The 11,794-nt window shown below is 34.8% G+C and overlaps 1 protein-coding gene across 5 annotated transcripts in view; it reads left to right on the plus strand.

Moving 5' to 3' along the window:
* Positions 1 to 10,518, plus strand: part of LOC150106430 (armadillo-like helical domain-containing protein 3) — a 352,469-nt gene extending 341,951 nt beyond the window's left edge. For all 5 annotated transcript variants that reach the window (XM_090392440.1, XM_090392443.1, XM_090392441.1 and 2 more), the window contains 2 exons: positions 7,815 to 7,931; positions 10,186 to 10,518. In XM_090392440.1, the coding sequence (XP_090248566.1) occupies positions 7,815 to 7,931; positions 10,186 to 10,278 (210 nt within the window). In that variant the 3' untranslated portion in view covers positions 10,279 to 10,518. The remainder of the gene's footprint in view (positions 1 to 7,814; positions 7,932 to 10,185) is intronic.
* The last annotated feature ends 1,276 nt before the right edge of the window (positions 10,519 to 11,794 follow it).

Consider the following 11,794-nt stretch of genomic DNA (forward strand, 5'->3'; position numbering starts at 1 on the left):
CAAGAGGAAGTTGTTCTTGCTTTGCTCCACATAGGTCATACTCATCTTACACATACTCCTTCTATTGAGGAATGATGACATGCCTATATGTGTTTCCTGTGGTACCAGACTAACGATCATTCAAGTTTTATTCAGCTGCCCTCATTTCACTAATAAATGCAGTCACTAAATAATATATGCACGTAGACACAACAAAGATATTTAATTAACCAAATATTTCGGTCTGGAAATAGCAGACCATCTTCAGTGGCACTACAAGAACAGTTTTAAAAAAATACAAGATGGAATACTAACAATAGATCATTTAAAAATAGAACAAGCTGCGTGATGTTATATCACTAAGTATTAAAGGGAATATTTTTAAGCAGAGACATGATTGAAATAAAGATATTAATCAATGAGTCATCCTGATTAGACTTTCCCAGATTTTTGATATAGATATACAGTCATTCCGATTCAGGTTAGGACGATGGAGTAAGGCCTCTACACTTTCTTTGAATAAACGTTCAAATTTATAACAGGATCTATGTAAGAGGCGAGTTTTTGACCAAAGGATGTTGTGGTTAGTTTCAATCCTGTGCTGAGCCAATCCAGATTTTTCAGGTTTCTTTTGATGAATGGAGGATTGATGTTCTTGGATTCTTTTTTCAAGAGAATGTCCAGTTTGTCCAAAATAGGAGAGATCACAGTTGCACGGAATTTGATAAACTCCAGGAATAGATATAGTTGAGCGTTTGTCTTTAGGAGAAGGAAAATGGGAAGATAATTTGTTAATAGGTGAATATGTAGCTGTTAACTCCTATTTCTTCAGAATTCTTGTGATAGGTCCTGAAATCCTGGAGATGTATGGAATTGGAACTCGACGTATTGAATCTTCGTTGTTTTGTGGTGGATTATAAGAATCGAGAAGATGTTGAGTACTCTTTTCGGAAAAGCCATTGAGTTTCATGTGTTGTTGGATAGTAGAAAGTTCTTTCTGTAGAAAATTAGAAATACAACAATTAGTTTTGGCTCTTTTGCTTAGACATTTTATAATTCCTGTTTTTTGACAAGGATGATGGGCTGATTCTTTAAGAATATAACGACCTTGAACGTTGGTTTCCTGTAAACTGTAGTTGTAAGAGTATTTGAAGGTGACCGGATGAGGAGAACATCTAAAAAAGATAACTGGTTGTTTTCTTCCATTTCCATAGTAAACTTTATATGATGATGTAAGGAATTGATACTGTTTAAAAAAGAAGGTAAGGAGTCTTTGTTGTGTGGCCATACAGTAAAGATGTTATCTATATATCTTACCCAAAAGGATGGTTGAAGGAAAATAGATGATGAAATAGATATATAGATGACATCTTTACTGTATGGCCGCACAACAAAGACTCCTATACTTCTTTTTTAAACAGTATCAATTCCTTACATCATCGTATAACGTTTACTATGGAAATGGAAGAAAACAACCAGTTATCTTTTTTAGATGTTCTCCTCATCCGGTCACCTTCAAATACTCTTACAACTACAGTTTACAGGAAACCAACGTTCAAGGTCGTTATATTCTTAAAGAATCAGCCCATCATCCTTGTCAAAAAACAGGAATCATAAAATGTCTAATCAGAAGAGCCAAAACTAATTGTTCTATTTCTAATTTTCTACAGAAAGAACTTTCTACTATCCAACAACACATGAAACTCAATGGCTTTTCTGAAAAAAGTACTCAACATCTTCTCGATTCTTATAATCCACCACAAAACAACGAAGATTCAATACGTCGAGTTCCAATTCCATACATCTCCAGGATTTCAGAACCTATTGCAAGAATTCTGAAGAAATAGGAGTTAACAGCTACATATTCACCTATTAACAAATTATCTTCCCATTTTCCTTCTCCTAAAGACAAATGCTCAACTATATATTTTCCTGGAGTTTATCAAATTCCCTGGAACTGTGATCTCTCCTATTTTGGACAAACTGGACGTTCTCTTGAAAAAAGAATCCAAGAACATCAATCCTCCATTCATCACAACAAACCTGAAAAATCTGGATTGGCTCAGCATGGATTGAAACTAACCACAACATCCTTTGGTCAAAAACTTGCCTCTTACATAGATCCTGTTATAAATTTGAATGTTTATTCAAAGAAAGCGTAGAGGCCTTACTCCATCGTTCTACCCTGAATCGGAATGACTGTATATCTATATCAAAAATCTGGGAAAGTCTAATCAGGATAACTCATTAACTAATATCTTTATTTCAATCATGTCTCTGCTTAAAAATATTCCCTTTAATACTTAGTGATATAACATCACGTGGCTTGTTCTATTTTTAAATGATCTATTGTTAGTATTCCACCTTGTATTTTTTTAAAACTGTTCTTGTAGTGCCACTGAAGATGGTCTGCTATTTCCAGACTGAAATATTTGGTTAATTAAATATCTTTCTTGTGTTTATGTGCATATATTATTCAGTCTTTATATCACAAGTATCCTTAAAATATCAAATGCAGTCACTATTATAGCCATATTTCTAATTTGTCTGAGCCTTATACACTCAGGTAGGTTTTATGAGATTCATCAAGTATTTCTTTCATTTTAAAATTTTTACAGCGCATCAGTTTGTAGATCGTGTACACACGCACAATTTTTATTTATAAAAAAAAAGATATATATATATATTATATTATTAATATTATTATTTATAAAATGTAGTTATCGTATAGACACTTGATTTTTATACACTCGTTTCTATACATGTTTTACGCTGTTCCTTTATTTATTTATGAAGTAATTATTACCTTATGTACTGCTATAACCTATATGGTGCATTAGCCATCATTGTGTCACTAAACCAAACACCAATCCAATCAATACACACTTGTTTCTAGTATGAGGAAATATAATTATTATTATTATTATTGTTGTTCCGGGCAACTCCAAGGAGTCGACAGACTCATCGAGGGAGGCCCTAACATCATGTCAAGAACAACTATTCGACATTGACACAGTATCTATCATACCTTGCCTTGAACTCATTCATGGTTGTAGCACCCCACAACAGACTCTGGAAGCTTATTCCACTCATTCACCACTCTCCAAGTAAAAAACCTAGCTCTAACACCCTTGTCAACCACGCTCTTGCCCAGCTTCCATGCATGGCCCCTAGTCCTACCACCACCACTCATATTTTCAAAAATATCTTCTTGATCAATCTTATAGAAACCCTTCAGTAATTTGAATGTCTCAATCCTATCACCCCTCCTCAGCCTAGCATCCAATCTCTGCAACCCACAAATCTATTCTCATAAGGTTCATTCCACAGACCTGCTATCATCTTGGTTACTCGCCTCTGGATCCTCTCCACTTCCTCCCCATCACGAAGAAACCCTGGTGCCCATAACTGGGCACAGTAGTCCAGATGGGGTCTTATCAAGGCTCGATACAGAGGAACAACAACTTGTTTGTCTCTGCATGTTAAAGTATTTTTCAGAAGCCAAGTGATTTGATGAGCTGATTTAGCCACTTTTGCAATGTGCCCCCTAAACTTCAATTCCCTATCCACCAACAGTCCCACCAATGCGATATACTGCTGCTATTCTTTTCACCCCAAAGTGCATAACGTTACACTTTGCCACATTAAATTGACATCCATTTTTCCTAGCCCAGTCCTCCAAACTATCCAAATCATCCTGTAAAATTTTGACATCCTGTGCACTCACAATTGCTCTACCCAACTTTGCATCATCAGCAAACAAGTGAACACTTCCTCTCAAATCCTTTCCTATATCATTGATGAACAAATTGAAAAGCAGTGGTCCAAGAACAGAGCCCTGCGGCACACCACTAGTCACAAGCCGTCTTTTAGATTCCACTCCTGCTTAAACCACTCTCTGGTATCTCTCCTTCAACCACCCTCCTATCCATCTCACCAACCCTATCTCCATCTGCTTTAGTTTACTGATTAGGGTTCCATGTGGTATCCTGTCAAAGGCCTTGGCAAGGTCCAGTAGTATCACTGTAAACCCATTACCTCTATCCAGTTCAGCCGTCACTGTGTTATAAAATGTGAGAAAGTTACTGAGGCATGATCTACCCTTCACAAAACCATGTTGTCCCCCATACAATATCCCATTTTCATCTATCCAATCCTGTATTCTTTTCTTGACTAATTTCTCTAAGACCTTGACAATGATTCCTGATATGCTAATCGGTCAGTAATTTACAACAGCAGTCTTGGAACGACCTTTATGCAGTGGAACTATTTTCCCCTCTTTCCACCCCCTCGGGACTAACCCAGACCAGAGACTCAAATTAAACAAAATGGCCAAGGGTACTGACAATTCTTTAGCTGCTTCTCGTATGACACGAGCTGGGATACCATCCAATCCCACGGATGTATTGACATTGAGGTTATGCAATAGACTACTCACCTCCGCTTCATTCACCACAATTCCCGTATAATCTACTGGCTTATTCATTTCTGCAATGTCACCACCTGGATGATATATACTTGCAAAGTGCTCACTCAGTAACTCAACTATATCAACTGATTCAGTTACCTCCCTACCATCGGCATTCTTTAAAATCATTCTGCCATGTACATTTTTCCTTTTACTTGCTACATATCTAAAAAACTGTTTAGGATTCTCTTTAGCCTGCATGGCCAATGTTCTTTCGTAATCCTTTTTTGCTTTTCTTACCATACTCGTTACCCTTCTGGCCTGTGCTTTATACCATTTATGTGCCTGCCGGTCACCTTTCTCCTTAAATTCCCTCCATAGTTGTTTCTTTTTTTGCAGCTCAAGCTTAATGGTGTTATTCATCCATTTAACCCCTACTCGATTTATTATTCGGACTCTAGGTATACAGTCAGCCATTGCTTCATGCAAACACTTCTTAACTGCCTCCCATGCACTATCAACTTCTAGTCCTTGCAGTTGTACCTGCCATGGCACTGAGCCAATCAAACGCCTAAGCTTGTCATACTTTCCAGCCCGATAATTCCACATGTACCCTGTCTTAATTGAAAATTCCACACCTTTAGTCACCTCCCAAGTCAAGACCTATGATCACTCTCACCAATTGGTGGCAATGTGGTCATATTTGTTACAGCCAAATCCTCAGATGTAATTACTAGGTCAAGCACTCTCTGACCCCTAGTATTTTCCATTACATGCTGTCGCAGATAGTTATCCCTTAATAACCGCATAAAATCCAATTCCTTCCTCCCATGTGTCCTCTCCTCACTCCAATCAGTGCGACCATAGTTGAAATCTCCCATAATAATTACCCTCCTTCCACTCATTTCTTCTATTTGCTTGTGCATACTGTCACCACCATCTTTTCCATCACCTGGTCTATATCAGCACCCAATTGTATATTTAGTTCTGCTAACCACAATCTCACACCAAATGCCTCAAATGTGCTCTTTTCTCTATCCTGCAATTCAACTTCTATTCTCCTTGGCTGTAGCTCATCAGCTATCATCAACAATACTCCTCCCCCCTTTTTATTCGCCCAGCCATTCCTGAACACACTATACCCATCACATTCAATCCCACTAGCTATATCATCTACAGTCAGCCATGATTCACTAATACCAATAACCTGTGGTCTGGAAGTGCCAACCATGGCCAAAAACTCTTCCTTCTTGTTCCTAATACTCCTAGCATTAGTGTACATGAATTTAAGACCCCCATTAGCCCCAACCCTACCTTGATGCCTTATATTAACTATCCCACTCTGATTTGTTGTCGTTATTCACTTGGGCATATTATATTCATTCGTACATTCAACTGCCTCCCTAAGGACTGTATATCTACCCACCCCCCTTAATAAATCTAGTTTCCCTGAATTTGCACATCCACTACATTCAGCAACACTTTCTCAAGTCTCCTTACACCGTAACCATTCAAATGCAAGCCATCTATCTTATATAGATCCTTTCGCCCATCGAACTCACTCCACACATCCACAAATTCCACACCACTCGTCATACATAACCCACGCATAAAGTCATTCGCAATTTTGGCCCTCCTTTTAAACATTTCACTGTCATACCGTGGCAAAAGACTAATCATTCTAACTCTCTCACTCTTTTCTTTTGCTACCTCAAACAATTCATTCAGGTCTTCTATCATTTCCATTTTATCTCCTTTCAAATCATTCATACCTGCCACAACAATCATTTCTTTCACCCTTTCCTTTTGCTCTCTAATAGACTCAGTTACATCCTTTATGGTCACACCAGGTTGGTACAATTTTGTCAAATCCTCTACTAACACACCTCGTACTAACGAGTCTCCATACAGCACTCTATCCTTCATTCATGTTCACACTCGTACGCCTATTTTTCCTGTCATATTTTTTATTATTGGCTGGTTCATTCAGTCGACTTTTGCTCATATGCTCTAGCTGCTGTTTTGCCCTTTGTATTGCACCATTCAACAACGCGATCTCACTCAGTGCATCTATCTCATCTTTTTTTATTCTCTGTAAAACTATTAATACTATCATTCACACTTTCTACATTCACACTCTCACAATTCTCTGGTACAACCTTGCTGTTTCTTGTCATATCCCTATTTTCTTCATTCTGAAGTTTGACAAAAATATCACACTCATGATCCGAAATACACTTCAATTCCTCATTCTCCCTACATTTTCTGCACACATTCACTCCTAACCGCACTCCGCAAAGCATACATTTCGCAGATAGTACACTGAATCATCTTCTTTATATAAGCAAACATAAATGCTATCTGCAACTGCTTAATAGCAAACTAAATGTTTTGGCTTAGCATTCGGTTATAAAGACATGCAACTGCTTTCTGCTGAGTGGTTAAGTACCCAGTTTAATATGGTGAACTTGATTCATCATATTAAACAATCAGAAAATGTTACACAGCAACACTGTTAAATTGAACTGCAGTCATAAGTAAAATCTGCTAAGGTTAACAATGGGTCACAACACTCATTTTTGCTCTTGTGACTCAATTTGTATCCAGCTATTAGAAATTACTGGCATAATTAATATACAGTAAACCCTCGATTTAACGGACTTCAGATTTAATGGACAAAATTTCCAGTCCATATGTCACGTGAAAATTAACACCCTGTTAATTTTAAAATGCTTTTAACCAAGATTTGCTTATAATTAAATTAACAGGTTATTTTTTGTTATTAATTTTCTGTTATTTTTTACAAATTTTGGCGAATAGGCCATCATATGTTGGAAAAACACTGTAGTAATTTAGCCGACATAAATGAGTCACCGCTCATAAAACATGTTCGGCGAATGATTAGGACTTGATCACACCAATCGCACTGTAATTGATTCTTTTGCCGTCTGGTGTGACTTTCTGCAGCAGTTTTATTACACACAATTTGGTAATTTTAGGGAGTTAATTATTAGTAAAAACAACTTGATTTTTTTTCAAAGCAGGATTACCTAAACCAAGCGCCTCAACATTGAACATTAACTTATCTAAAAGTGTGAAAATTGTGTAAAACATGTAAAACAATTTTTTTGTTATTACAGTGAATATTGATAAAATTGTAGTATAATATTACAGATATTTTTATTTTAAAAAATTTGCGATTTAACGGACACCCCTTAGCCCCTATTAGTTCATTAAATCAAGGGTTTACTGTACATTGTTTTATCTTTAACATTTTCTTTTAAGTATAACAATTAGAATATGCATGTTTAAGAATGTACTATATTTACATGACATTTCTCGTTATAACCTACATTTAAAATATAATTTTGTCATGACTTGAACATTGATTTATTTAGTATGTAAAATATTTTAATCTAATTTATAGGTTTTAGAGGTGGTACGAAGCAACTATGACACTCTTACTCTCAAGCTACATGATAATTTAGACCAGTTTGAGAGGTATTCCGAAAAACCAAAAGAATCTTCTTTTTTTGTTCAAATGGTATGTGTATTTGTAGCCATTTTGCATTGTTATTTTAGTAGGATGCATAAAATAAAATACTTGGAATATTTTTTGCATCATTGTAATCTTTTTATTAAAACCTCTTACAGTGTTGGTAAAATCTTATTATTATGTAGTGATTTTCACATTTCAGGTTCACAACACGATTATCTCATGTAAGGAACATAAATTTATGTGAATCTTGCCCACAGCAGTTTGTATGCTTATCACATCACAAGTGAGCTAGAGGTTAGATAATTGGGAAATTCAAATTCTGTTGTGGGGGACATGTTCCTTTTTTTCAAATCACTTCAAGATTCCAGTAAGCAGGGTAGTTAATTGCAGTAGGCACTTGGGATTATCTATCATGTAAAGAATTCACAAACATTCATGCCACCTAGGGATTTGAACACACAGCCTGTTGAATGGAGATGCTATCCACTCACTCAATTTCTTTTCTGTACTATATCAGCAAACAATGCCAGTATAAGTAGGAAGGGGAAAAAAAGAATTAATATGATGCTATCTTCCAGACTAATGTACAAAAAATCTAATGTTCAGTGGGGGGGGGGTTTGAACTGTTTAGCACTCACACATACAATTTCTTTTTTCCATTACATTATTTTCAAAACTGTTATGGTGATAGCCATACTTAATATATAGTTGATATCACATTGCTGCATATCAAATGAGTATTATCATAAGAGTCCAGAGAATATTATCATGATTTTTTTAAAAAAATGTATATGTGTGCATTGGAATTTTAAATGAATCATATCTCAAAACTCATAATATGTTATAATCTTAATGCCACTTTTAAACTATCTATAAAATTAAAAAACATATTCAACTCCTGTAAGGATCTTAGCCCTCATTGGCTCACCCAGGAGTTTATTGTATTTATTGCTCCTGTAACTTACCTTATATTGGCGAAACTGGACATACAATCTCTATCCACAAAAAAGAATACAAACGAGAAATTAAATTTAATAATTTTGGTGAAGCAGGCCTCTCAGATCATGCTCTTAACACTTACACCAAATTGATTGGAAAAGTACCTGTTTTTTAAATCATACAAACACCTGATATGAATGCAAATTTAAAGAATAATGTGAAATTTTGATTAACCATCCTAATCTTAACAATAATGGTGGCATAAAAATCCCAAGAATTTGGATGGCACACACATTCAACCCACTTAGTTCTTCAAGTTTTCCAGCAAATCTTGCCTTTAGGACTCTAAAATTATTTCAGCTTTTATTCGCCATCATCCATACTGTTTGGTTTAATTTATATGTATACTTATATGAATAACTTTGTGTGAACATGTCTCTAGCTTAATTTATTTTTGTAACCAAATAGATAATAATAATAACAGGACTCTAACGTTGATGTAGTAAGGTGTTTTTTCCCCACCAGATGTCAGGCCAGTAGATTGTAGTGCAGCTTGTTTCCTTGTATATATGTGTATACTCCAGATGATGATGACCTTAATGTGAAGATCGAAATGTCAAGTGATTATTTTGTTTTATATTAAACTGAAGTTTTTCTCTGACAGGTAGTTGTTTCCATAATTTTTTACAATGAATTTTGATCACTTTGTAAGCATGAAGGAAAGGACCACCTTCGAAACTTTTAAACTTTCAAAAGCAGATAAAAATATTTTTTGAAAGTTTTTTAAGTTTCAATCTCGGAAGTATTATCTTTTTGGGTAGAATAAAAAAAAACATTGTATATTGAATGGAATCAAGTTAGTAAGAAATGGTTATGCAAAATTAATAATTTTAAGAAATTTTTGGAGGGCTAATTTTTATTTCACATGGCTAATTTTTTTTTTTTTTTTTTAATGTATTCATCCAGGAAATCCTCAGTTTTCACCATAAATGAGTTGGCTAACATCTCTGTATTCTTCTTCTTCTCATCAAGGATTAGGCATTTACTTGTTTCAACTTCATCGGTCTTTTTATTTTACAACTGATCTTCCTCTCTCTTTCTCTTCTTTTAGTCTATACTTGTCCGCTACTTTTGGTAGGCGATATCTTTTCACCTTGGAGTGCAAATAAATTTGTTTGTGATCCAGATGACAGGTTTTATACTTGGAGTTTGCATCAGAATGACTTTTTTTTTTTTAAGCTAGGTGCCTTCTTTATTTTGTTTATTGTTGTTCAGTATGTGTGTGTAAGATGAAATTTTGTTGATAAAATGAAGAATAAATCTAAAATATATATATTTTTTTATGTTTATTTTTCTCTAGGTCCGTAGCATTGTTTCCGAATACAGACAGAGCTTAAATTTCAAGTCACTTGAAATGCAAAGCATTCTTCAGGAGTTTTCCACTATCAACTGAACTAGAAAATCATGCAGTATCATTTGATTTGAATATATGCTGAATAGCACTTTCTTTATCACGGATGTCATTGGAATATTTTATACTCCCCAGAGTAAAATGTGTACATACTGCTGTTTGATAGACTTGAAAATTATGTAAATTTCTTATGAATAAATAATACATATGTGAAGTTTGTACGATGAGAAAGGCAAAGTGTATGATGTATTTGGAAACTTATTAAAAAAAATGAAAATAGTTCATTTGTTTATAATGTTTGCATCCAGATTTCATTTTGAATGTGACTAAAGTTGAATGTTTATCATGATTTTGAAATCAGTATCCGATAGTACCTTTTCTTTGAAATCCTTTTGGCAATGAAAATGTTTGGTTGCTATAAATATCTAATGCAGAATTAAGTGTAATTTAATATAAAAAGCAGAACTTGGGCATGTACTTTAATTCTTATGGAGGTGACAATTACAGTGCAGTTAATGAATGGCTGGAATCCATTAATTTCACATTAAAGTAAAATATTATGCATGACATAAATATTATTTCAATTGATTCTTTTACTTATCTGCTCATTAGAGGTCAGTATAATTCATAGCACCAAAAGAACAAAATAAATAAGAAATTTTAGCTGCTAATAGGGGAAGAAAAATGCTACAAATTTGCATTTTACACAGTATGATTTCAGCTTATGGTTAAAAAAAAAAATGTGTGTGTTGTATTAAAAATCAATGCAGGTATGCTATACCCATTTTAGACATAGTTTACAGCTAATGAATATCATGCTAGTTATTATTTGACTGTTATGTTATACTGAGGTATCAGTTCTGCCAGACACACATGCAATTTTTAGATGTAATAATTAAGCCATAAAATAAAATAATATTATAAAATGTTATATTCAGGCAATGACAATCGAGAAAAAGAAGGAGTAGCCATAGTATTCAACACAAAATACGAGGCTAATCTTCTTGAATGGCAGGCAGTCTCAAGTAGAGTAATGTGGGCAAATATGAGAATGCGGAACTGGACAATGAGACTTATTTGTGCCTATGGTCCCACAGAAGGTTCTACTAAGGTAGAAGTGGAGGAATTTTTTGATGCTTTAAAAAAAGCAACTGACACAATGAAAAAGGAAAAGTTGGTCCTTGTTGGGGATCTAAATAGCAGAGTAGGAAATGATTGTGAGACATACAAAAATATTTTGGAAAAATTTGGAGAAAAGAGCAAAGCTAATAATAATGGCAAATATCTGTTGGATTTCTGCTCAGGACATGGACTGGTTATTACTAACACCATGTTCCAACATAAAAATGTGCACAAATTCACATGGAGAGAAGAGGCAAGGAAAAAGAAAAGTCTCATTGACTATGTTATTGTTGATAGTGATGTTTTCTCCCTGTTGCAGGACACCAGAGTGTACAGAGGATTTGAAATTGGAAGCGATCACTATTTAGTCTTGAGCAGGATAAAATTGAATTTCATATTGAAAAGAATAACATTTAAGAAAGTTTTAAAGTGAGTA

The sequence above is a fragment of the Typopeltis vanoorti genome, chromosome 5 (assembly GCF_054136105.1).
Source record: "Typopeltis vanoorti isolate ZY-2024b chromosome 5, IOZ_Tvanoo_1.0, whole genome shotgun sequence".
Taxonomy (NCBI): Eukaryota; Metazoa; Arthropoda; class Arachnida; order Uropygi; family Thelyphonidae; genus Typopeltis; species Typopeltis vanoorti.